We start from the raw sequence: 26,945 nt of genomic DNA on the forward strand, positions 1-26,945 counted from the left end.
TTAACTGTAATGTGCCTTTTGAAGCTTTGGGAAGGGAGAAAATGATGTAAAGACCACAGCTAAAATCACAGGTCCTAGACCATGCCAGCCTTCTCTGTAGAATTGTTGGGAGCAGTGGTTCTCATCCCGGGCTGGCGTTACCTCCCAGGGACACTTGGTGGTGTCTGGGGGCATTTTCAGGTACTCAGCCTGCAGTGATTTGGCTCTTACCCAATGCCTGAGCAGAGGGGTGAGTGTGATCCCAGCCTTGCCACCCTCTATGGTGGTTACCCCACGGGCAGGAGGGCTTCTTAGGCAGATCCACTGCTGACAGGATGGACATGGTGCTTAGCAAGGCTGCACCCGGGGCCATGCTCCCTTGGCCTGGCTGCCGAGCACCTCAGGGCTGCATGCGGCTGGAGTTTCTGGCCATCTGGGCCACCTTCCCCTCAGGTCAGGGTTCCACTGTCTCCAGGCCTGGGTGGCGTTACTGAGTGGCACAGGCATCAGCCTTACATGACTTTTCTGGAAAGCCTGCCGAGGCCCAGGATCACCTTGTGCTGGCTCGTCTCTCGTAAACATTGCTTCTCCTCCTGCTGTGTCCCCTTCTTTGCTGTGGGTGTGCCTTGCTCTCCTGCTCACTAAGTCACAGCAAGTTTTACAAAGCATCCCTCCGTGCTGGTGACTTAGGAAAGTGAGTCCCAGGATCCACCCTCAAGGATTCGATATGACACACTAGACATGGCCACGAACCTGGAAACCGAGTAATCACCAAGGGCTTTCTTCCAACCACCTTGAGTATAATTGGGGTGACCCAGCAGCATGGAGGATGTGGCTGGAGACGTCAGCTCCAGGGTCATGCCGCTTCCTCTCTCTGACACCTTCAGTGAACTCAACTTTTTTTCTTCCCTGAGGACAAGAAAGACTTTTATTGTGATAATGGGACAAAGACCCCATTCCAGAAAACTTGCTCCTGAAAATCAAACTCTCTTTTTTTCTTTAGATTTAGTAATTAATTAATTTATTTATTTATTTATTGTTTACTGTGATTGGTCTTCATTGCGGATGTGGGCTTCCTCTAGTTGCAGTGCGCAGGGGCTACTCTCTAGGCACAGTGCTCGGGCTTCTCATTGCAGTGGCTTCTCTTGTGAAACACAGGCTCTAGGCACACAGGCTTCAGTGGGTGCAGTGCATGGGCTCAGTAGCTGTGACGCACAGGCTGAATTACTGTGCAGCATGTGGAATCTGCCCAGACAAGGGATTGAACCTGTGTCCGTCGGATTGCAGGGAGAATTCTTAGCTTTGGACAACCAAGGAAGCTCCCCTGGAGTCTTAATTCTTGTTAGCACAGAATGTAAGGGGAAAGCTCTCTAAAGACAGAGAACCCGAGGAGTCACATGTTAAGTTGGAACTGTGCACATTGATAGTGCAGTGAGGGACCAGAGGGGCCCTGGCCTGGTCACTTTCGGGGTTCCCAAGACCGTCAGGGGCCCTGGGCAGAGTGCGAACGATGCCTGTTGCCTTGGTGAGTCTGATGCCTAAATCATCGTCAGAGGCATCTGGGCACTTAAAACAGCTGTGACCTCCCCCTGCCTCCCACCCAGGCCCACTGAACCTGAACTCCAGGGCTAGGTCAGGACCCTGATTTTCGTTTTTTTTTATTTCTCCATGGGAGGTTTTAAGACCCAGAGAGGCTTTCCAGGAGGGGCCCTTGGATAGCAGTGTGAAAGAGGATAGGGGATGTTGCTTGAAGGAGATTTCAAAAGAAACTTACTTTAAACAGCCTAGTGAGTGCTCCTGTGTGTGTGGTGGGTGGGGGGGGTAGAGATGACATAGAATTTACATTTGTAACCATTTTGAGGTGAGATGCACAGACTGTAAGGTTCACTATTGAAAAGTATACAGTTCAGTGGAATTGGGTGCATCGAGTGTTGTCCAGCTATCACCTCTGTCTAATTGCAGAACATTCATCATGCCCTGGTAAGACCTTGTGCTTTAGAAGAGGCTCACATGGTATAGAATCGGAAGCAGAGTTGGGAAGGTGACTGTGGCGAGCACTCAGAGGATGGCTTTTGGTGGGATGAGGCAGGCAGGTGCTTTGGCAGAGAGGTTGTGAGAGTCTGAAGTAAGGGGAGAAGGAGGGATGTCCTGACATCAGTCACTGTTATATGCAGGAGCAGGAATAGTCAGTTCTTGAGGGCCCATGAAATGGTCTGCATGAGGGATGAGGTGCGGGCGTACTCTGAGGGTAAGTTCCCGGTTGGCTCAGTGGGTTGATGAAGATGAAGCCACTCATTTCAAGGGGCAGGCGGAGAAGCAGGCACTTGTCAGTGTGGCTTCCTTTGGGTTGCTGTGGTTTGGGTAGCGAAAGGGCGCTGTTTGAGACTGAGTTGTTTTGGATGAGTGACTCAGAAGTACTTTGCGTCCGTCCACGGGGTGATGCCTCTTGGAGGCAGGAGGAAAGAAAAGATGGGCACGCAGGAGAGAAGTTGGAGCCAGAGATAGGCGTGAGCCCTTTGAGGAACAAGTTGAATGACAGAGCTGGAGCGGCAAGTGGGGGATTTATAGGAAGTCCACGAAGGATGCAGAAAGTTCTGGTCTGGCATGGGAGGTAGGAGAAGGGGAGTGAGCCAGTCCCAGGGACAGCAGAGGCAACAGCAGCCCAGGTTGAAAAAGGCAGGGAGAGAAAGGTTGTATGTGTCTCTTAGTTTGAGAGTGATGGGTTCCTTTGGGTTCCTGTCCACCAACATTCACTCTTAGATAGCTTGTGGGAAGATGCCGTATCACGCAGGGAGCTCAAACCAGGGCTCTGTGAGAACCTAAGAGGACTGGGATGGGTTGGGAGGTGGGAGGGAGGCTCAAGAGGGAGGAGACATGTGCACCAATGGGTGATTTACGTTGTATGGCAGAAGCCAACACAGCATTGTAAAGCACTTATCCTCCAATTAAAACTAAATTAAAGGGGCACTGTTTCCACTCCCTTCTGATGTCTATGTGAGAAGCTTTCTCTATGTCTTTAATTCTTTAATAAAACATAAAAAAAACTTACAAAAATTGTCTGGTATCATCTTCCCTTACTCATCTACAGAGCTGTCTTCTCGACCCAGGCATGGCTGTGTTGATAGGAGGTGACCCACACTCTGGGAGGGTTCATCATACAGATTCTCCCATGATGTACATCGTGGTCAGTCATTAACTTTTGTATTGATTGGTCACATAACTGCACGATTATTCAGCCTAAAGATTGGACTTGGTGGACTTGGAAGACCCTCATGTTCTTCCCCTTTCCATTTCAGAGCTGACCCAGATTGAGGATCCCAGAGAGCAGTGGAGGCGGGAGCAGGAAAGGATGCTAAAGGAGTATTTAATTGTAGCCCAGGAGGCTCTCAATGCCAAGAAAGAAATCTACCAGATTAAGCAGCAGCGCTTCGAGCTGGCCCAGGAGGAGTACCAGCAGCTGCACAAGATGTGTGAGGACGACAGCCGCTCGTACACCAGCTGTGAGTTGAGCATCCCCCTGCAGGAGCACGTGGGGCTTCCAGAGCCGGGTCTCTGCAGACCCCAGTCTCTGCAGACCCCGGGCGCAAGTTCAGCAAGACAGCTGTGTAAAGTGTCTGATTGCCTGCTGTTAGGTAGTCAGCCTCCCATGCCGGCATCTGATGGTCACTCCCTACCGCTCCATCGGCAGGTGTTTGTCAGGTGCCCACTCAACACGGTGGAGCTGAGACAGGAGAGGCCCCTGCCCTCCTGGACTTTCCATGTAGGGAAGGAGGGCAGGGAGAAAGCAAGCAAGCAGTTTCACATAGTGACATGAAACCACCTCCCGAATCACATTTTTCAGCTTGGAAAAGGGCTTCCCCGGAGACCCCTGCTCGTCTAGGGTGATCCTAGGGAATTCCTTACAATAGCTTTATTGCTCAGGAGCCTCCACGCATGTCAGGCCCCTGTCTCTTTATAGCATCCTTTCTTGCACAAGACACTGAAGGTGAAGAAACTCAGTATAACGCGGGGAAAGCAGGGAACTCTCCCCAAGTAAGATGGATGCACACTGATGTTCTCCAAAGGGAACCCCTCTAAGTTTCAGAGCCCGCCGAGCGTGGGCTCCTGTTATTAGGACTCAGGAGATGCACAGGAACAGAAGGAATCACTCAGAAGCCAAAGCCTCTGGTTCCTGACCCATTCACTCACTGCCTGAGCCAGTCCATTCTCGACAGAGTTGTCACACTTAACCACCCACTGAAGGTGTGTGTGGCAGTGAACTTGGGGAGAGTGTATGAGTTGGTACTGCTAGATTTTATCTTATAAAAACCTAAATCTGATTGAGACTTGGAGGGACTTAGCTGTGACGTGAGTGCCATGTTGCCAGGCGTGTAGCTCTGGTGACACAGCTTTGAACGTTAAAGATATGCTCAAAGCTTTGTTTATCCTGTGTTGCAGGTCAGAATGGAGTTGAGGCGAGGGGCCCAGACATCTTTTTTACTGCAACTGCTGTCGAAGGTGAATAAGCCATACGAGCTGTGGAGAAGAGAGCGGTGAGGGTGGAGTTTGCCCCCTTAGCAGTAATTTAGGTAGCTGTGTTTCTGTGTAACAAGAAAGATTGCAGGCTCAGGTATGATGGTGTCTAGTTTCCAGGCTGCTTCATCTCTTGCCCTTCACCTCTTGGTATGTACTAGGTTTTTTCTTGTTTGTTTGTTTGTTTTACTGTCCATCAGAATGCGATGGGTCAGCTCCGTGCTAGTTTTTAGGAAAAGCTGGTTTCTTCGTAATTTGTTTTATTTGTCATCTCTTTCTCTGATTTTGGTATCAGGATAATATTGACCTCCCAGAATGAACTGGGATATGTTTCCTCCTCCCCAGTTTTTGGAAAGTTTGTGTGGGATTGGTATTGATACTTAATTCGTTGGCAGGCAAATTCTTTACCACTGAGCCACTTGGGAAGCCCAGTGTTGATACTTTCTTAACCGTTTGATAGAATTCACCCGAAAAGCCATCTGGTTCTTTGTAGGAATATTTGTAACTATAAATTCAGTACCTTTAATAGACATGGGCCTGTCCAGGTTTTCCTGTTTCTTCTTGAGTCAGTTTTGATGTTTGTGTGCTTCAAGGGATTTGTCTCTTTCATCTAATCCAAAAATCAGTAAGCTTTTCTGTAAAGGATCAGATAGTAAGTATTTTAGGCACCATAGGTCATGTGGTCTCAGGTGCAACTACCAAACCCTGTTGTTACAGTGCAAAAGCAGCCAGACATGACACGTAAATGACATGTGTGGTTTGTTCTGATAAAAAGTATAAAAATAGGAAACAAGCTGAATTTGGCCCACAGGGAATCTACCGACTGCTGATCAAGCTGTCAAGTTTTTGAAGTTTTCATAGAATTCCCATGTGATTCTTCCAATGTCTAGACTCTGAGCTAGTGTCCTCTCTCTTATTTGTGATAATAATAATTTGTGCTTTATTTTCTTAATCAGTGTAGCTCAACCTTTATCGATTATGTGTAGCATTACAGCAAACTGGGTTTTGGTTTTCTGTTTTCTTCCCCTATTTTTATCACTTTTTAAATTTTTTTATTGATTTGTTCTCTTTAGTTTTCCCTTCATTCTGCTTAGTTTGGCTTTAATTTCTTTTTCTGCCTTCCTAAAGTGGGAGCTTAGAGCATTGATTTCAGACCTCTTGTTTTCTCACATAGCTTCTAATGGTATACATTCTCCTCTAAGTACTACTTTAACTGCATCCTACAAATTTTGGTTCATGTTTTATGAACCGAATATTCATCATATTTTCTCATTTTCTTTGTGATTTCTCTTTTGACCATGGATTGTTTTAAAAGTAAGCTATTGGAACTTTTTAAAGGTGTGATGTTGTTGATTTCTAATTTGATTGTGGTCAGAGAGTAGACTATGTAAGATTTCAGTTTTTTGACATCTATTGAGATGATTTTATGGCTCAGCATATGGTCTCTTTTAAATGATCTCATGGACTTGTGCCTCCAGGTTGCATTTGGCTGACGTAGTGGCTTAGAACTGTTTCTGAGAGTATAGTTAGTGATTCTAAACCTTTCCAAAAGTTACTTGGTAGAAGTAGGTTGGGCCATATAAAACTGTCACTTTTGTAGCTTAAAAAGGGCCAGTTATTGGCAGTTTCATATGATTCAACCTAATAGAGTGTTTCTTCCCAGGCAACTGGTCAGGTTTGGTTAGGTCTCCAAAGAGACTTGCCCATCAGTCTTGCTAAGAATTGAATGGAAAAAGAGCATAACAGAAGAACCTGGTAAGAAGTTTCTTGCCAGCAATTGAAAGGAAAAATTAGATGATGAGAAGGTATGTCTGACTTCCCTGGTGGTACAGTGGATAAGAATCCACCTGCCAATGCAGGGGACACAAGTTCCATTCCTGGTCTGGAAACATTCCACATGCCACAGGGCAACTAAGCCTGTGTGCCCTACAGCCCGTGTTTCATCACAAGAGAAGTCAGTGCAGTGAGAAGCCTGCACACCTTAAGGAAGATTAGCCCCTGCTCTCTGCAATGACAGAAAGCTGCTATGCAGCACCAAAGGCCAAGCACAACCTAAAATAAAATAAATAATTTAAAGTGAGAGGGGAGGTATGTCTATGTACTGGTTACTGTACTGGTGCAGCCAGGACTTCAGCTGCAGACCATGTGGGGACTCAGGACTGGAACTCTTGATGCAAATATAGGAAGACCTAGTTGCAGCCTATGGGATTCCACCCCCAGCTGGAGGGGAAGATTCCTAGAGCATCACGGAGCCTAGAGCATAAAAACATCCAGGACTTGTAGCCCTCTGGAGTTGGGACATCCCTCAGCATCAGTTTTTGTATTTCCATGGGCTTTTCTTTCCCCAGACATTTGGGAAAATAGCGAGTTGCAGGTAATTTCACTCTTCCCGTGCCCTGTAAAATTTTATCAATGCCCAGTAAAAAAGTAACAGTCGAGATGCTGTCTTTAAAGTCGTGTATGAAGAAATATTGAGTCAAGGAGGGTGATGACTCTGTGGTGTTGATTTGAGATCCTGAGACTCCCACCTCCCAACCTGCAAGAGGTGCCTGCATAGACTCCATCTCTGCCTCTACTCATGCAGTAGAGGAGGCCAGGTGGGGCCTCCCTATTTTCATGAAGGGCTGGAAATGCCAGTGGCTCTTCCTAGAGCCGGTCTCCTCAGGGAGAAAAACTGTGAATGGAATCTAGGAATTAATCCAAGCATTTTATCAAGTAGCTGTTGTTCCTGGGTTTTCACCAAGCTCCTTCAATTTGCCATTTAACCTGAACTCCATTGAGGATACTTCTGTTACATATGACTCAGACAAACTATTTCTGGCCACAGGCTAAAGTTCAAGACAGTCATTCTGGTGGCTTGTGCTGTAAGGTCTGGGCCCATGTCAGGAGCTGCTGGTGGCAGGATCCGTGGCACACCTGGGCCCCTGTTGGCCACCCAACAGGTCTCACACAGCCCAGATCACTCACATTGTTAAACATCCAAAGCAGGGAGGTGTCTCTTTGCTTAGGTACTGGCAGCAGAAGGACCTTGGGACTCAGCCCCCGTAACTTCCTTCGTTGGAAGTGACTCAAACTAAAGGAACCATCATTGAATGGCCTAGTGTTTTCCTGAATTGTTGTGACTGCAACATCGTGAAGCATTGTAACACGGTGATGTTACTTTCCTTATACACACAAGAAACAATATTCAGTAGACTGGTCTTCTTGAAGGTTACACCTCCGATGAATGGTAGACCTTGGATTTGAGCCCAGATATTTTGGTGGAGCTAGTTATCAGTGCTGTGTATACTATTTTGGAGACATGGAAGAGTCAGCTTGGAAGAATGGATCACGTGATTTTGAAACAGCCTGCCCTCCCATTGTTCAAGTGACCCGGAAATAAGGACTGACTGTAAACTGACAAGTCCTCTGGCAATTTCACAGCACCTGAAGGGACACGTGATAGGCAGAGCACTTTTTGCTTCTCGATTTCCTCATGGCCCACAGTGGGATAGCCAGACTGGTTGTTTAGTTTTCAACAGAGAGTTCCTTCAGTTCAGTTCAGTTCAATTCAGTCACTTAGTCATATCCGACTCTTTGCGACCCCATAAACCACAGCACGCCAGGCCTCCCTGTCCATCACCAACTCCCGGAGTTCACTCAAACTCATGTCCATCGAATCGGTGATGCCATCCAGCCATCTCATTCTCTGTCGTCCCCATCTCCTCCTACCCCCAATCCCTCCTAGCATCAGACTCTTTTCCAGTGAGTCAACTCGTTGCATGAGGTGGCCAAAGTATTGGAGTTTCAGCTTTAGCATAAGTCCTTCCAATGAACACCCAGGATTGATCTCCTTTAGAATGGACTGGTTGGATTTCCTTGCAGTCCAAGGGACTCTCAAGAGTCTTCTCCAGCACCACAGTTCAAAAGCATCAATTCTTCGGCGATCAGCTTTCTTCACAGTCCAACTCTCGCATCCATACATGACCACGGGAAAAACCATAGCCTTGACTAGACGGACCTTGGTTGGCAAAGTAATGTCTCTGCTTTCTAATATTGCTATCTAGGTTAGTCATAACTTTCCTTCCAAGGAGTAAGCGTCTTTTAATTTCATGGCTGCAATCAGCATCCGCAGCGATTTTGGACCCCCAAAAAATAAAGTCTGACACTGTTTCCACTGTTTCCCCATCTATTTCCCATGAAGTGATGGGACCAGATGCCATGATCTTCGTTTTCTGAATGTTGAGCTTCAAGCCAAACTTTTCACTCTCCTCTTTCACTTTCATCAAGAGGCCTTTGAGTTCCTCTTCACTTTCTGTCATAAGGGTAGTGTCATCTGCATATCTGAGGTTATTGATATTTCTCCCGGCAATCTTGATTCCAGCTTGTGCTTCTTCCAGCCCAGCGTTCCCCATGATGTACTCTGCATATAAGTTAAATAAGCAGGGTGACAATATACAGCCTTGACGTACTCCTTTTCCTATTTGGAACCTGGTATTGGGGGGACACAATTATCTCTCACGGCTGATTATAGGGGGGAAATGAGGCAATAAAGGTAAACAGCCATTTCTAATATTGGAGCAGAAGGGCATGGGGGAGGGCAAACACTCTCTTCCACAGCCTTCACAGATTTCCCCCTGAGTTATGGAAGTCCACAATAAAACTCTTGTTTGTTGGAGAGGAAAAATTTCACATCAATATTGGGCCATCTGGTGTCTGAGAATATCCAAGCTTTAACTTTTCTTGTCTCTGACCAAAGCAGAGTCTACTTTGTTGGCTTTGAGCAGACACGTCCCCATGAGACTATAGTTCTTTATGCTCAGGAACTAGCTGACAGGGACCCTGGTCCTGTGTGATGCTTGGTAGAGCCCTGCCACGGAACTTCTCTACCATAGGCTCAGTTTCTGAGACACTCCAAGTACTTTCTCTGCAGCTCCATCTTGGAGAGTTTTCTCCTGCTTTCTTCATTGCAATATGTTTTTCTGTTTATCTTCTTTTAACACTAAATACATTCATTATTTCAGAAACTTTCTTCTTTCATTCTTCCTGAGAAACTGGCCTCCAGCTGCATTCCGATGAAGTATGTGACCATTGCAGGACCTTTTGGAAGGAATTCTTGCTTGGGGTAAATTATAGTCTGAACCACGGGTCAGCCAAGTTTGGCCCACAGGCTGAATCCTAGGCACTCAGGGTGTTGTGTAAATAAGCTTTTATTGGGACCTAGCCAGGTCCATTCACTTAACCATTGTCTGTAGCTGGTACAGGAGCAGGGTTGAGGGATTGAGACAAGACAGAGTGTGGCCCACAGAGCCAGAAATATTTGCTATCTGGTCCTTTGCAGAAGAATTGTCACACAGTGGTTCGTGACCGTGGCTGCTCTGGAGGAATCTCTTGAAGGGCTTTTAAAACGTCTTACAGCCTGGTCCCTACTCCCACCCCTAGACATTTGGATTTAATTGGCCCTGACTGGGGCCAGACACTTTTTAAAAAAAAAAGCTTCCCAGGGGATTCCCAGAGTTGAGATCCACTGATCATGACCCTTTATTCCAGCGGCAAGAGTATGACTTGTTTGTTCCCCAGGCTCCTGGGATCTCCCAGAATCCTCCAGCACAAGTCTCTTCGGTGCCTGGGAAAAAAGTCAGCCTTATCTCCGGTGAGAAAGCGCTGACCCGCCCTGAATTCCTGGCTCAAGCCTGGAGAAGCTTGACCTTATCAGTCCTCAGTCTGGCCTGCATTCTTTCTGAGACTCCCGGCCCATCCCACAAAGACTATCTGGCCTTCTTTCCCTGGTGAGGGTTTCTCATCTCCTGCTTAGCCTGGGATAAGGGCCACCGTCCACCCGTTCAGCCCTTCATCTTCCTGCTCATAGGCATGTTGGAGCAGGCAGGGGAAAAATGGCTCACGCAGCATCTTCCCAGGTATTAGTTGGCAGGACTCAACCTCAAAGGCTGTCGCCGAGCTCACATGTCCATGAGATCTCCCAGTCTGCCCGAGAAAGGGAATTCTTGGTTTGGATTTGGTGGCCTCTTGTGTTACTTGTATAAGTTGCCTCTGAGTGGGCTCATTTGATTCTTTTTTTTTTTGTCCCTTTGCTTATTGTGCCTTTAAGAAAGAGGTCGTGCCCTCTTCATTTGGCCTCGCCTGATTATAGACACATCTTGGTCGGCTCTGGTAATTACTGCCTGTCAGCACGGCAACTGTCCAGGCTTGCTGTCCTTTGTGCCCTAGTACTCCTGGGCTCCCTCGAGCAGGTGCCTGCAGTGCTGACTCCTGGAGGCACGCACCTGGTCCGAAGGCGTAGTCTGCTCACAGGACGTCTTTGGACAAGGGCTACCCTCTTTGAAAAGCGTGGCCTCCGCCTGGGGCGGTATTGGATTCCCATGGTCCAGAGATGTGAGAGGAGATGGAGACAGACACCAATGGACGCATGGTCGGACACATTTCCCCCTTTCAATAGCCCATGAAATCGAAATCTGAAGTAATGACTGGGGTCTGCAGCATTCGGAGCACTGAACACACAGACTGAGTTCACTTCTTGGGCACCGGGGAGCCGGAGGCCCATTTCTTCTTCTGTTGGAAAAGCTAATCTGACCCACAGGAGCCCACGTTCTAGACAGAAGTCCCTCTTTGACTGATGGCATGCTGTAGATCAAATCATTGCCCACTCAGCCTTCATCTATAAACGTAGGGAAACACACTCGGCATCTCTCACAAGAGGCAGTGCTCTGTGAAACCCTGGACTGATGGGCTGGGGAGGGACGTTCAGGAGGGAGAGGACATATGTATGCCTGTGGCCAGTTCATGGTGATGTATGGTAAAAACCATGACAATATGGTAAATATTTTTCAATTAAAAAAATATATATATTTAAAGAAAAGAAAAGCACAATAGGGAAAAAAAAATAAAATTCTCATTCCAAAGGGGAAAATAAAAGAATTTCTGAGAATAGATGAAACTAATATGAAAGTTACATTGTAGTAGCCAGGTATAGTAATTTACACTGCTGAGGTCCAGCTAAGCCTTGACCTTCTTATATCATGCAAAGCAGTGCTTTACGCCTGCATGGCCTCCTGAAACTGTTTAATAGTTCTGCCCACTCAGACTCTTTAGATGAAAAGGGAGCTTCAGAGGTGAAAGTCTGGTATTTATCCTAAATCTTGAGACTGGAGACGTGTCTCAGCAGAGAGGCATTTCTTTTTCTCAGTGTTGTGGTGTACGTGCCATTAAAGGGCTTCCCAGGTGATTCAGGAGTAAAGAACTCGCCTGCCAATGCAGGAGATACAGCTTCTATCCCTGGGTCTGGAGGATCCCCTGGAGAACGAAATGGCAACCCACTCCAGTATTTTTGCCGGGAAATTCCATGGGCAGAGGAGCCTGGCAGGCTACAGTCCATGGAGTCACAAAGAGTTGGACATGACTTAGTGACTAAAGAACACGCCATTAAAAATGGGGTCCAGAGTTTTGAGCTTTTCCCTGGATTCTGCAAATGACTTTCATTAGACTTACTGGCAGACTTCAGGAACTGAGAATTTGTCTTTAACCTTTTGAGTTATAGTATTAAAAGTTAAACCAGTGTTTGTCACTCTCCTTAGCACATTAAGATACAATGTACTCACTGTCTTAGGTACTTGAGTTGCCTTTTCCCTCATCCCAGTCCTGGTTTTGTATACTTTTAGAGACCATAGCTCAACATTCAGAAAACAAAGATCTTGGCATCTGGTCCCATCACTTCATGGGAAATAGATGGGGAAACAGTGGAAACAGTGTCAGACATTTTTTGCGGGGGGCTCCAAAATCTCTGCAGATGCTGATTGCAGCCATGAAATTAAAAGACGCTTGCTCCTTGGAAGGAAAGTTATGACCAAACTTGATAGTATATTAAAAAGCAGAGACATTACTTTGCCAACAAAGATCCATCTAGTCAAGGCAATGGTTTTTCCCGTGGTCATGTATGGATGCGAGAGTTGGACTGTGAAGAAAGCTGATCGCCGAAGAATTGATGCTTTTGAACTGTGGTGCTGGAGAAGACTCTTGAGAGTCCCTTGGACTGCAGGGAGATCCAACCAGTCCATTCTAGAGGAGATCAATCCTGGGTGTTCATTGGAAGGACTGATGCTGAAGCTGAAACTCCAATACTTTGGCTGCCTCATGCGTTGAGTTGACTCACTGGAAAAGAGTCTGATGCTAGGAAGAATTGAGGGTGGGAGGAGATGGGGACGACAGAGAATGAGATGGCTGGATGGCATCACCGACTTGATGGACATGAGTTTGAGTGAACTCCGGGAGTTGTTGATGGACAGGGAGGCCTGGCGTGCTGTGATTCATGAGGTCGCAAAGAGTTGGACACGACTGAGCGACTGAACTGAACTGAACTGAACTGAGAGACCATAGCAAAAGTAACATGAATGATATCCGTAAGGAAAACCTTTCATCGTTTAGGATGGTTTTATCTATAAGTAGGAGAAGGAAATGGCAACCCATTCCAGTGTTTTTGACTGGAGAATCCCAGGGACGGGGGAGCCTGGTGGGCTTCCGTCTATGGGGTCACACAGAGTCGGACACGACTGAAGTGACTTAGCAGCAGCATCTATAAGTAACAGAAAAGACTAACTCCCCTGGGCCTGAGCAGTAAGGCCATCCATTGTGACCTAGCAGTGTCCAAGGTGGGGGTGGCCTCCACGTTGGTGGACTCGGCAGCTCAGTGATGTCATAGTACGTCAGGATCCCATCGAGGACTGGCCCAGGCTGAGTGTCCTGGGGGAGAGACAGATGCCCAAGAACCTCAGGACTATTAGCTATGCGGAAGAACTGGGCGGCAGGTTGCCATGTGTCTGTCCATTCGTACCCATCCCTCCTGCAGTGTGTATGTACTTCAAGTCTCTTTACTAATTTACCCTATGAAATTGCAGACAGAGTTTTGGCAGTGGTTTCAGATCATTGTTACTGATGTTTAACATTGCAGTTAACTTCCCTGGACTTTGGTGGTGGGGTTACTTTCAGTTTGGAATGGAAAAGATCCCAGGCAGTAACTGTTGGCATTGTCTTCCTCACCTACAAGGTGACAAACGGACACTCGTGGAAGGAGTCAGGAAGCCCTTGGCTCATTCGCTTGTTATCTGGGCCCCAGTGGAAGTCCCTTCCACTCAGGCCTGGGAAACTTACATCCCAGGAGTTAAATGTGGAGATTTTATAGAAATAATTTTTGTCTCTTTAAGATCATTGTTTGAAGTGTTCCTTTCCTTACTGGTCTTAAATGAGACCAAAGAGTCAGGCAAAATGGAGGTTCTCGGATTTGAAAATAGACGTTCTTCATCTAAGAAAGAATTCTGTTTTAAAAACATTTTACTCTGTGTTTTGAGGAGATTAGAATTCTAAATATAAGAACATTTGAGGTAAAGTTGACAAATACTTAGCTCCTCCAGGTATTTATTTCCAGTAGATTCTAGTAATTTGGAATTCTGACTGATGGAGGCTTCAATAGTAGACTTTCCATAGAACTGTTTTTTTTTTTGTTTGTTTTTTTAAGGAGACATCTGGAGAGCTCAAATTAACTTGGGATGTGGTTCTATTTGAGGATATTAAATAATCTTGCCATTTAAATCACTTGATGGCCTTGAGCCATCTTCTCCAGTATTAAATCAGGACATGGTTATAAGCTAGTTTCTAGATGTTGGCATCTAAGTTACCTGAATGACAGTCTTTTCTGCCCAGATCAAAGGAGTTAAAGAATGGATGCTGACGTGGAACTGTGCTCATTGTCCTGTGGCAGCCTGGATGGGAGGGGGAGTTAGGGGAGAATGGATACATGCGTATGTATGGCTGAGTCGCTCTGCTGTGCCCTGAAACTGTCACAACACTGTTAATCAGCCATATCCCAATACAAAATAAAAAGTTTAAAGTTTAAAAAAAAAAAAAAGAATGGATGGTGACCTTGCAGATGGCTCTTATGAGCAGGTGAAACGAAAATGACCCAGAGGCAGATTCCATCAATGAAGAAAGAGGAACCTACACAGCTCAGGGAGGGACAGGAAGCAAGTCACTGCAGCTGCAAGGCCTAAGAGAAAGGAGACAGAAACATGAAGAGAAAGGGATGCAGAGAAGTGGACGGGGTGATAGAAATTAGAAGTGGCTGCATGCTGCTGCAGTTGCTGAGACAGCAGAGAAGGCTTGACTGACCATGCTCAGCATGCAACTGGGTGGCTGAACATGTCTCATTCACCGCCAGGTATTGGCCATCTGTGATCACGATGCTGTGTCTGTTAGCATCAAGTAGAAGGTCGTCATGTGAAAAATCAAACATCAAGATTCAAGGTGGTGGGATGTACGTCCTTAGGAGTGAGGACCAACTTGGAAATCTGAGACTGGGAATTCATTACTTAATATAGTGATTTAGAAGCTCCTGTTTATGTGTATTTGTTTACTTTAAAGGATCCATTATAAAAACTTTAAATCATACTTGCTGCACTGCTGAAGAAAGCATTTAGCTATGCAATCTGATTCAGCGGAACATCCATCAAAAACAAACTGCTAGAATAAAAGTGTGGGTACTTCGGCTCTTGGGGAGCCGACACCATGAACACTCAAGCCTACCACATACTGGCATGTGACTAGGAAGTAGTCTTTTTCATTTTTTACAAATCTTTAGTTTTTTTTTCCTTTTCTATGTCAAAAATCACTCATGTGGAAGCTATAGATATGAAGAGAGTAAATATAAACTCTTTTGCAATGAGACCATGGAGAAGCACAGTCAGTTTTGAGTTCTGTCCTTCCATTGACTTCCATGGTGTGTACATTTCAAAAGGAAGTAAAAGTGATTTCATACTATATGTACTGTTTTCATCGTAAAGAATAGTTTTCTATACCATAACCATACCTCCCCCACCCCCACCTCCTGTGTATATGTGGGTTTTAAACCTGATAGTTTTGCAGTTGAAGTAAACAGAGTTTTGATTTACCTATAGCTATATATTTTATCAATGCCGGTATGTAGAATCAAGTAGACGGTCGTCATGTGAAAAATCAAACATCAAGATTCAAGGTGGTGGGATGTACGTTCTTAGGAGTGAGGACCAACTTGGAAATCTGAGACTGGGAATTCATTACCTAATATAGTGATTTAGAAGCTCCTGTTTATGTGTATTTGTTTACTTTAAAGGATCCATTATAAAATAAAATGTTTTCTTCTGTTTAGCCTTCTCTGGATATTCAACAAATACAAAGTACGACCCATACCAAATTAAGGCAGAGATAGCAAGTCGTCGGGATAGGGTGAGTAAAATGAATATTTTCACAACTAGAAACCCTGTATATATTTGTATGTAACATCACTTATCATGGTTCATTATACGATGGTCAGTGTGTCTCACACTCATATTTTAGTAAGATTTTCAATTTCATGAATTATTATTACATTTGGTTATACTTTCTACTATTTTTTCAATAGGAGGAGAAAAGCTTCATTTTAAAGCCTCAGCCCATCTAACAAAAATCGCCTGTACCCCTCCATGTTTCATACGGCTAGATTCACCCCCCATTTGGAAAGATTTGACAGTGTCAGGGCCCAACCTCAAAGGACTGGATGACTCTCAGCAGGTTTAGCATCTGTCTGCTGTTCTTTCCTAGTGGCTGTATTCCCAGAGAAATTGTGCCTGCCATAGCATTTGACCAGAAGGTTCCGAGGCGCCTTCCCAGTGGTGCCCAGTTCTTTGGGTGTCACCATGTCCTGTCCCTTCAGCCTTTGTCATGCGTGTCTGGAAGGAGGGATGGGAGACATCTTGGAGCCCAAACCTCCGGTCCTGGTGTCTCAGTCCCTAAACCAGAGCATCTCTTTGAATGCCGTGGCTCTCATATTCTAGCACACCCTCGAAAACACTGGGGGCATCAGTTCAAAATGAAAACTCCAGGCCACCTCCCAGTTTTAACACAGGCCTGGAGTGAGTCCTAGTACCTGTTTTAAATAAGCGCTCTCCGTGACTGAGTTCCAGGTACCCAAAGCCATGCCTTGAGCAACGGCATCTCCTAGGTGGGACTTTAAACAGAAGGGAGGATGCAAAAAGAAAAAAAGCATGACAGAGTTTACTCATTGCATTATGTCAGTTAATACCTTGAAAAGAAAATCATTGATGATTCCAGGGTTCCCTGTGGGTAGAAAGCTGTCGGGGATTCGGGCCTTGTGTGTCTCAGCCAGCTGGCTCCTCTGCCAGGCTGTGTTAGGCCTGTCGATGGAAGGTCCTGGCAAGAGGGTGACCCAGGGAATTGCAAGCCAATCAGAAATTGAGAGGACAGTGCTAACAGCTGTAGAAAAATCATTTTTCACAGCATGCTTTTAGAAAAAAAAAATGTGTCATTTGTCTTTAGCTTTCTAGATTAAAACGAGAGCTGACCCAGATGAAGCAAGAACTACAGTACAAAGAGAAGGGAGTGGAGACCCTGCAAGAGTGAGTGGCCTGTGGTGATGGGGGGAGTGCTTCCCTGCGGTTTCCTGTTGTGCTGACCTCTTCTATACTGGGACGTGTGTCTTAAAGCTTCACGGGTGGTCGCTTTTCTGCTTTTATTTATGCTCGTTATGTACCAGTTGTAAGCATCACATCTCTTTTCCTTGAAGATACCTTGTTCTTGTTTCCTTGGGAAGCAAGATCTTTATTGGAATATTTGTGCACATTCTTGATAGCTAGCTGTCTAAAACACACAGGCTATTTCCATTTGAATTCCTGTTTGGCTAGTTTTAGTCTCTTCAGTGTTTTAGTTCTAAAATGTAAATTGATTAAAACTCAATAAAGTTAAACTGTTAGTCCCCAGTCTCAGTAGCCATATCTGCAGTGCTCAGTAGTCATGTGTGTCTAGTGCAAGTCTTCTCCACCTCAGTGCTCATGACTTTTTGGGCCAGATAGCTGGAGCTGTCCTGTGCACTACAGGATGTTTAACAGCATCCCTGGCCTTGACCTCCTATGTGCTGGTAGCAGCCTCTCACCCAGCTGTGACAGCCAAAAACGTCTCCAGATTTTGCCAAGTGTTTTCTGGAGGGCACGTGTGTCCCATGTGGAGGACCACTAAGCTAGTGGCCCCTGCATTGGCCAGCACAGATAACAGGCTATTTCCGTCCTCACAGATGGGTGATCCCTTGGAGAAGGAAATGGCACCGCACTCCAGTATTCTTGCCTGGAGAATCCCATGGATAGCGAGTCTGGTGGGCTACAGTCCATGGAGTCACAGAGTCAGACACGACAGCGACTTATCATATATCTACACAGAATGTTCTGTCGGGCAGCCTGATCTATTGGTCGTCCTCCTGTTGACATCTTTGCAATTAGAACTCTGTCCCTACTGAGAGTTCAGAGATGAAGTTCTTATTATTTGCGAATTCTATTAAGTAAGCAAGTACTGTTGCCTAGAAATCCCATGGATGGAGGAGCCTGGTAGGCTGCAGTCCGTGGGGTCGCTAAGGGTCGGACACGACTGAGCGACTTCACTTTCACTTTTCACTTTCCACTTTCACACATTGGAGAAGGAAATGGCAACCCACTCCAGTGTTCTTGCCTGGAGAATCCCAGGGACGGGGGAGCCTGGTGGGCTTCCGTCTATGGGGTCACACAGAGTCGGACACGACTGAAGTGACTTAGCAGCAGCAGCAGCAGCAGCAAGCAAACTAAGTGAACAATAGTTACTGTGTAAATGGTAGTATTGGTGGTCTGAAAGAATTCATTTTCTCTAGAAAGGGTTTTGCATGCCTGTTGGTTCTGTTTCCTTTTGATTCAGATCCTGGTTTCACTTGCTGAACTTGGGCATGTGCTTCACACCTTCTACGCTGACTCTTCTCATGTAGTTGTCTGAGTTCGACTGCTCTGACAAAATATTTAAAGAGCAGACATTGACTTCTCATGGTTCCAGAAACCAGAAGTCCAAGGTCAAGGCACCGGCAAATCCATTATGAGCCTTTGACTGTGTCTTGACATTGTGCTGTTATGTGGTGGGGGGCTCTGGTCTCTGGTGTCTCTTCTCTTTCTTTAAGGACAGTGGTCCCTTCATGGGGCCCCACCCTCATGACTTCATCTAAATCTAATAACCCCCTAAAGGATCGCCGAAGAATCGATGCTTTTGAACTGTGGTGTTGGAGAAGACTCTTGAGAGTCCCTTATACTGCAAGGAGATCCAACCAGTCCATTCTAAAGGAGATCAATCCTGGATGTTCATTGGAGGGACTGATGCTAAAGCTGAAACTGCAATACTTTGGCCACCTCATGCGACGAGTTGACTCACTGGAAAAGACTCTGATACTGGGAAAGGTTGGGGGCGGGAGGAGAAGGGGACGACGGAGAATGAGATGGCTGGATGGCATCACCGACTCTGTGGACATGAGTTTGAGTGTACTCCGGGAGTTGGTGATGGACAGGGAGGCCTGGCGTGCTGTGATTCATGGGGTCGCGGAGAGTCGGACACGACTGAGCGACTAAACTGAACTGAACTGAAAGGACCCATTTCCAAATAGCATCCCATTGGGGATTAGGATTCACCCTAAGAATTTGGGGGGATGTGAACATTCAGTCCACAGCTGTGACCATTGGGCTAAATTGTCCGAGGACAGCAACAATGCCTGCTGCACAGTCAGCCTTCAGCAAATGATGGGAGTCCATGTGGCTACGATTCTTGGTAAACGGGCAGCGTGCCACTCTCTTGGCATCCTGTGTGTAGACACAGTCACCGCGTGTCAGATGTATCATTTTTTATAAGGCGGGAACACAGAATGTGAGTGTTTGCCAAAGGTAATGACCGCAGGCTCACATAAAGGGTGATGACTGGGCACATCAAACCCTGTTGTTTAGCATGAGGTAGAGATTCACTTTCTTACTCACCTGGGATGGCTTTGGCTGACGACTTGTTTGTCCGCTTCTTTATTGAGGACGTACTATAGACACCAGGGAAGACACTGTACAAAGGTGAGCTAGGTCCTGCTCGGAGGGCTTGGCTCTTCTGGCCCTGAGACACTGCCGTGCCCCCTGCAGGTCCCCCCTGAGGTGGGGTTTGGCCACGCGCTTAGCATGAGCTGCAGGCTTTTAACCTTACAGTCAGCTTTTTGCTTTCTCTGCCACTACCTGCAGCAGTGTGTGCATGCGTGTGTGTGGGAAAACCCCTTCCCCTTGGCATTACTAGGAAGTAACTTCATCTCTTGTAGGCAATCATTCTTTAAAAAAATATTTACTAAATTTTGGCTGTGCTATCTCTAGTTGCGGTGTGTGGGCTTCTCTTGTTGTGGAGCATGGGCTCTCAGCATGTGAGCTTCAGTAGTTGTAGCCCCCGGACTCTGGAGCACAGGTTCACTACCTGTGGCTCAGCTGTTCCCACGGCATGTGGGATCTTCCCGGACCAGGGATCGAACCCGTGTCTCCTGCGTTGGCAGGCAGATTCTTTACTTACCTGCGAGCCACCAGGAAAAACCTCAGCATGATTTTAAGACTGGAAAAAGGTGGCCTCAGTTTCTCCAGATTTATGGGACAGGAAGCAGAAGCCGGTACAGGAAGTTGTCAGTTTATACCTGCAGCCAGAGTGGAGTATGAGCCTGCAGAGAGAATGCCAGTGCTGTTTGATCCTCTTTCTGCTTTCCTTTGCATGCCCCCATGTGTGGGGTCAGCAATGGTTAACATGCCCCCTGCCAAGGGGATGGTCCTCACCCTGTGGCAGAGCCTCTGGGAATGACCGCCTTCCCCCATGCAGACTGAGGGGTGGCCTGAAGGAAAGCTCTGGACCTGGCCTTGGTCTTGGGGTATCCCAGCCCAGCTTTCCAGATGAAACTGCCTCTCGAAGCAACTTCTGATTGGCTGCTGTGTTGTCACTGAACACAATCACTCTATGCTATGACATGACGTCTCAGGAAGGAGAAAAATAGGAGTGCTTGTACCATGCTTATTTGTTAATACAGTGCTGTGCCAGTGACAAAATGGCCTTATACCTTCCTCTGAGTTACACAGGCCATGTATAAGATGAAAATGGCCTCTTTATTTTTCTGGTATTGAAGACTGGCTCTTGTGTTTGGATCACATCATGCGGATTGGTATGCTTTATTGAGAAATTGGGAAAACCTCGGGTAAGCATCGATAATATGATTACCCCACCCCTACTGCAAAATCCTGACTCTGAACACAGATAGTACATGCACTGTTGTATGTCAATGGGCTTCTCAGATATTATTACCAACCTCGACTTAAGGCAGAAACCCTAGATTTCCCTCCAGAAAAGTTTCTGCTGTTCTTGCTTCCCAGAATATCCTGTGTATTTTTTTCCAGGGCACCTCACTGAGAGTTTGGCGACTCACAACATTTTAAACTCGACTTGTTTATCTTGGTGAACTTTCCTGGCTAGCAAGGAAATCCATCATTACGCTTGGGTCCAAGTGAGGAAAAAAGAGCCTTTTGTATTTTTTTTTAAGTCTATGTGCGTTGTTAATTTTTGTAGATGGGAACTGGCCATGAACAAAATCTCTGGGTTAATGATAGAATGTGTGTTTGTGTGTGTGTGTGTGTGTACTATATATAAACTTTTAATGATGGAAAATGTCAAACGTACATAAAAGTCAAGAGAATAGTATAAGGGAACCTTCCCGTACTTGTCCCCCCACTTCTACAACTAACTGCACAATGGCCAGTCTTGTTTTGTCACACAGCTAAAGAGCCTCATTGCCCAAGCTTTTACCACGTTATTGAAGCAAATCCCAGAATCGTATTTAGTCCATAAATGTCTCCTAAAGGTACGGACTCCTTTTGAAAACGTAACTAACACCTATGCCACTTAGTAGTAATCTCTTCGTGTTGTCCGTTCTCCAGTGAGTTTTACCTTCCTGGTTTGTTTGGGTCCAGGTTCAGACTAGGTCCACATTGTACATGTGGCTAGCATGTCTCTTCATCTCTACCCCCCTCTCCCTTTTTCTTTTTTCCTTCATTTCTTCCTTTTGACAACTTACTTGTTGAAGAAGCTACTCTCCTTGTCCCAAAGAATTGCCCCGATCCTGGATTTTGCTCCAGGAATGTGCATGGCGTCATTTCACATGCTCCTCTGTCCTCTGCTCTTTATTTATATAAACTGGTGTCATTAATCCCACAGGCTTGATCTGACTCAAGTTCCATTGCATTTGCTCTTCTTTTGGGGGTTAAGTATGGTTTGTAGCTGGTGGTGTTACTTTGATCAGGAGGTACACACTCTCTGGTTGCCTCGTGTGTGTGTGTGTGTGTGTGGTGTAAAGATTATAATTGGAGTCTGACATTGGCAGCCTGATACATCCATTTGTGTGTGTGTGTGTGTGCGCGCGCGCTCAGTTGCTCAATCATGTCCAACTCTTTGTGACCCCATGAACTGCAGCCCTAATTCTAGGGTACAGGCTAAGTAGTTGTGGCACGTGGGATCTTCCCAGACCAAGGATCAAATCTGTGTCCCTTGCATTAGCAGATAGATTCTTTACCACTGAGCCACCAGAGAAGCCCCCAGAGCCTTCTTATTAACTGCCCTCCAGCATTTCTTCTCTGCTGCTTACTGTACTGTATTGTGTTTGAAGAAATCTTATTTCTACCACTGCTGTTCAAATCATAAAAGTGGATGCTTGCTAGACATGCCAGTAACCCCTTTCCTGGAGGTGCGTGCTTATCAGCCCTTGGGTCTGTGCTTCGACCCTTTTAATTGCTTGATGACTGTCTTCCATCTTGGGATGCCATGATGGAGTTAAGCCCGTGTGTCTCCTTCAGTGACTCAGAGCAACTGCCCTCTGAGGAGCATTCAGTATCACAGTGAGGCAGTGTTAGATCTTGGAATTAGCATTTTCTCTCTGAGGGGATTTACAGGTTTCTGGAGAGCATGGGCTTGTCCGCAGTCCACACAGGCTTAGAGCAGGATATCCTGTTACCATAGCTCAGAGGCTCCTCAGATAACAGTAAAACCTACAGAGGTGGGGGCGGAAACAAAAAGAGTGTTGTTCCTAGTCGTGGGACGAATCTGGTGTTCCACATGGGACCGACGGCTGATAGAAGCTGCCAGAAGCTCTTTGGGATTCTGGTTCGTTCAAGGCCGCCTGCCAGCACCAGTGATGTAAAAGGTAGAGTTGTAACAAGACTCCTCCTTCTTGGGGGTTTCGAGACCTGGTGGCCCTTTCCTCCAAGATGTGGGTCAAAGAATTCGTTCGGTTTGATTTTTGCCAACGCAGTTCTCTTGACATCTTAAGTTGAACAAGAAATACGGACGCTTGAGGGCAGGGGGAGGTTGATGAGAAATGCCTCAAAAATGCCTTCTCGGTGGTGTGCCATCAGCTTTTGATGCCACGCCTTCTTTTCTCTGGCTTCCCTGGTGGCTTAGACAGTAAAGAATCCACCTGCAAAGCGGGAGACCTGGGTTCAATCCCTGAGTCGGGAAGATCCCCTGGAGGAGGGCATGGCAATCCACTCTAGTATACTTGCTTGGAGAATCCCCATGGACAGAGGAGGCTGGCAGGCTATGGTCCATGGGGTCGCAAAGAGTCAGATGCGACTGAGTGACTAACACTTTTAACGTGCTTCTTTTCTTTCTAACAGTTTCTTTCAAAGGCAGGCTGTAAAGAGTGCCAGTCTGCTTTGGTGCACCATCTGACTGTGTGGAGAGTCCTCAGATTTGACATGGTGTCACTTTGGAGGCCTTGAGCTTGAATATATTGCTAGCCTGGTGACAGAAGAGGCTGAGTGTGGCATGAAGGGCCTCAGTGTGGACCTCACTGTATGACCTTGAGCAAGTCATTCAACCTTCCTGGTTGAATGTTGAGTGAAAAGTAAAGGCTGTGTTTTTTAGAGGGAATTTGAAAACTCCCAAATAAACGAATTTTGCAGATGTGATATAAAAGAGAGTTCCTGTCCTTTGAGGTTTTTGTTAGATGAAAATGGATCACAGTTGACAGATGGAAGTGGTTAGAGTTCTGTGGAGCCTGCTTCTTCCCCTTACCAAAGCATACGGACCCTACCCTGGACACCCTGAGCAGGAGTGCACCAGCGGGTAGCACCAAGTTTTTCCATAGAACAGCTAAAATGGAAAACCTCCAATTTGGACTTGAGAGCTTGGAGATGTGGGTTTGAATTGTGGGTCTGCCAGATCTTAGCTTGTCCTCTTGGGCCACTTAGTCTCTCTGAGCCTCAATTTTTGCATCACAAAGTCTGGGAAGATTATGCTTATCTCATAAACCTGTTCAGGGAATTAAATAAGGTGAGATATATAGCATGCAGCAAGACAGCCACCTAGTAGGTGTTTGATACTTGAACTATTGTAATATGCTATTTATGTACCTGTCTAATTTAATCAAACACATACTTATATAATTCAATCAAATAGATACTTGTATAATTTAATCAGGGACTTCCCAGGTAGTAAAGAAGTAGTAAAGAATTTTCCTGCCAGTGAAGGAGATGTAAGAGACATGGGTTTGATCCCTGGGTTGGGAAGATCACCTGGAGGAGGACATGGCAACCCACTCCAGTATTATTGCCTGGAGATCCCATGGACAGGGGAGCCTGGCAGGTGACAGTCCATAGGGTCTCACAGAGTCAGACACAGCTGAAGCGACTCAACATGCATGCATGCGTAATTTAATCAAATGTATATAATTTAATCAGATCAAATATAAAATGTCTCTGTAAGGTTATACTTACATAAACAGTATCATTTCACGTAATTGCATATTCTATAATAATTCATAACTTTTTAAACAGTTACATTTCAGAGATTCCTAGAACTTTGAGATCATCTTTTCTAAGAGCTTTCACACTTTTTTGTTAAAATGTGTGTAATCTTTTCCCCTATCCTTCCCCTTCAATGACATCTTCTATGGAAGCAGATTGTCTGAGATGGAATGAAGGGAAGGGCTTGCTGAAGAAGCAGTGAGGGGCCTCAACTCGTGGGTGGGCTATCCCTTCAGCGACCCCAGCTCACCAGGCTGGGACATCCTTGGGACAGAGTGAAAACAGCTGCTCTCGGTCAGTCTTCATTCCTTTTTGAGGTCTCAGAGCTCCTTGGGTGGAGCTAAGGTCAGGGCTGAGGCCTGCCGCCTTGAAGTTGAACTTTTGTTCTTTGGGGGCGGTGGTCAGGGGGCTCTGTGGCATCTGCTGGTGAGATGTATTACAGGGTTTGCTGTGCTCTCTCCCTGATGAGAACTGGGGCCTGTTTTCCTCCAAACCACCAGCTGATGGTGCCTTGACAGGCGGCTGACTCTGTCCCAGGCTTTACTGATGGCTGCGCTTAGGCTGTGTCGCTGCTGAAAGCCGTAAAGAAATCACAACACCCAAGTATGAAGCTGGAGCCAACGGGGTTAGCATCTCACATTGTGGCCTTAACAGCGGCTGTGTGTCTGTACTCTGTGACCATTCGATGAACGTTGACTTCTAAGCGGTTGAGAACATTTTGTGTGTTGCATTCAAGTTTCATTTCTCTGTAGGGGTGTCGGTGTCAGGTAAGGATCCCTTAGCTGTATGTAGTTTTCTTTCTAGAGGAGTCAGTAGACCTGTAGTAGCAAAGGCATTGGTCATTAACTGTTAAGGAGAAATTACACTTTCTGGCCTTGGGTTTTCTGTGTTGCAATGATGTCACCCTTTTCTACAGACTTCATCAGCCTATGTCTGTTGTTGTTTGTGACATTAAATGAGATATATTGGAGAGCCTTTTATCAGATGATGGATATCAGGAGACATTATTATGTAAATGAGTCTAACTTCTCTCTGCAAGAAAAATTGAGCCACTTCCTTGGCAGATGTAGTGATGGGAGATGGATGGCCTTTGTGTCTGCCTTGCATCAGAGACTCTTAATTCTCCATAGAACAGCTAAAATGGTAAAACATGTGGCCAGGCCACATTGGGATGCAGGGATGGAATGAAGGAAGGATGAATGGATGTTTGGATGGAATGGGAGTACTAGAGACAGAGTGATAAATTAGAGCCAGGATAAAGGAACAAAAGATAGAGGAGCCATAAGACTTCCCAAGTTTTGTGCAGGGCATCACTATTGAAACTTCACTACTTTGTGCTGTTTTCCATATATTCTTGTACACAGATTTCATTGGTATGTTTGCTTAATAGACATTTTGGACTGTAACTGAGATGCTGGGGCTAACGAATAAGACATGATCCTGCTCTCAGAGAGGGAAGTTTAAAATCTCTGGAAATGATTAGGAATCTTGCCTGGCACATCCCAGCCTACAGAAGATGCTCTTGGAGCAGAGGGAGGCATCCACCACCAGTCTTATCTCCTTGTATTCACCGCAAACAAGGAAGGACTTATGGGATCTTTTTTTTTTCCTTTGCCAAAACATTGCTTTTTAGCTGTTCCCCCCCGCCCTTCTATGAAGCTTTTAAGTTCTGGATTATTACTGTTTCATGGGATGTTACACTCTTGCATAGAATGACTTTTATTTCTTTTTGAACCAGGATTGATCGCAAGATGTCTAATGCTCACACCAACTACAAACTGGATGAGGCTCAGGCTATAATGAGCGAGCTCAGGACTATCAAGAAGGCCATTTATACAGGCGAGAAGGAAAGGCGGGACCTGATGCAAGTAAGAGTCTGGGGAGCTCTTCAGAGCCCGCATCTGTCTCTCTGCCCTCCTGCGTGTCATTCCTTTATTTATTTCCCTTTTTTAAACATGTTCATCATACCAGGGTTATCTAACTTTCCTTTATTTAAACATTTAAAAAATATATACGTATTTATATTATATTGTTATCATATAATCATGCAAATTTTAAACACATACATGTTTGTACAATATATATGTATATTTGATATCTTCTATATATGTGTGTGTACATATATATATATATATATTTTTTTAAATGTGCATGTTAGTTTCCTAGGGTTGCCATGACAAAGAACCACATACCAGGTGGCTTAGAACAACAGGAGTTTATTCTCTCCGAGTCTGGAGGACGAGAGTCTGATGTCAAGGTGCGGCAGGGCCACTGTCTGTCTGAAGGCTCTGGGGGAGGTCCTTCCCTGCCTCTTCCAGCCTCTGGGGGCTGCTGGCAGTCCTTGGTTTTCCTCAACTTATAGATGCATCACTCTAGTCTCTGCCTTTGTGATCACATCTCTGCATATAAATTTTTTCTTCTTATAAGGACACAAATCATCGGATTAGAATCTGTTCTCATCTTAATTTGATTTCATCTGCAGACTTTTCCTTCCAAATAAGCACGTATTCCCAGGTTCTGGGGGTTAGGACTGAAGCATCTTTTTGCAGGACACAACTCAGGCTACAGTAAGGGGTGACACATTTATATCATTTAATAACCAAAGTAATTTTAAAAGTGTATCATAAGAGTCTTGCTGTCACCCCATTTTCTCATCTCCTATAACAACTGTTATAACCTTCTTGTGTGTCCTGCTAGTGTTTATACAGACACATGATGGTGTGGACACGTGATCAGTTGCCCTCGCAGAAAGCTGGGCCTGTAGCTCTGTACGGCTGCATAGTATTCCACCATGAGGAT

General features: G+C 45.7%; 1 protein-coding gene across 4 annotated transcripts in view; it reads left to right on the forward strand.

The window, feature by feature from the left end:
• WWC3 (WWC family member 3) overlaps positions 1–26,945 on the forward strand; it is a 111,836-nt gene that overhangs the window by 40,400 nt on the left and 44,491 nt on the right. The window contains exons 3-8 of one of the 4 annotated variants that reach the window (XM_055438024.2): positions 3,276–3,479; positions 4,417–4,476; positions 15,662–15,738; positions 16,828–16,907; positions 25,885–26,014; positions 26,305–26,403. In XM_055438024.2, coding sequence (XP_055293999.2) covers positions 3,276–3,479; positions 4,417–4,476; positions 15,662–15,738; positions 16,828–16,907; positions 25,885–26,014; positions 26,305–26,403 — 650 coding nt within the window. The remainder of the gene's footprint in view (positions 1–3,275; positions 3,480–4,416; positions 4,477–15,661; positions 15,739–16,827; positions 16,908–25,884; positions 26,015–26,304; positions 26,404–26,945) is intronic. The other 3 variants (XM_055438025.2, XM_055438026.2, XM_055438027.2) reach the window with 3 other exon arrangements.

This window comes from Moschus berezovskii, chromosome X (genome assembly GCF_049115385.1).
Source record: "Moschus berezovskii isolate FMDL1 chromosome X, NW_MosBer_1.0, whole genome shotgun sequence".
In the NCBI taxonomy this organism is placed as follows: domain Eukaryota; kingdom Metazoa; phylum Chordata; class Mammalia; order Artiodactyla; family Moschidae; genus Moschus; species Moschus berezovskii.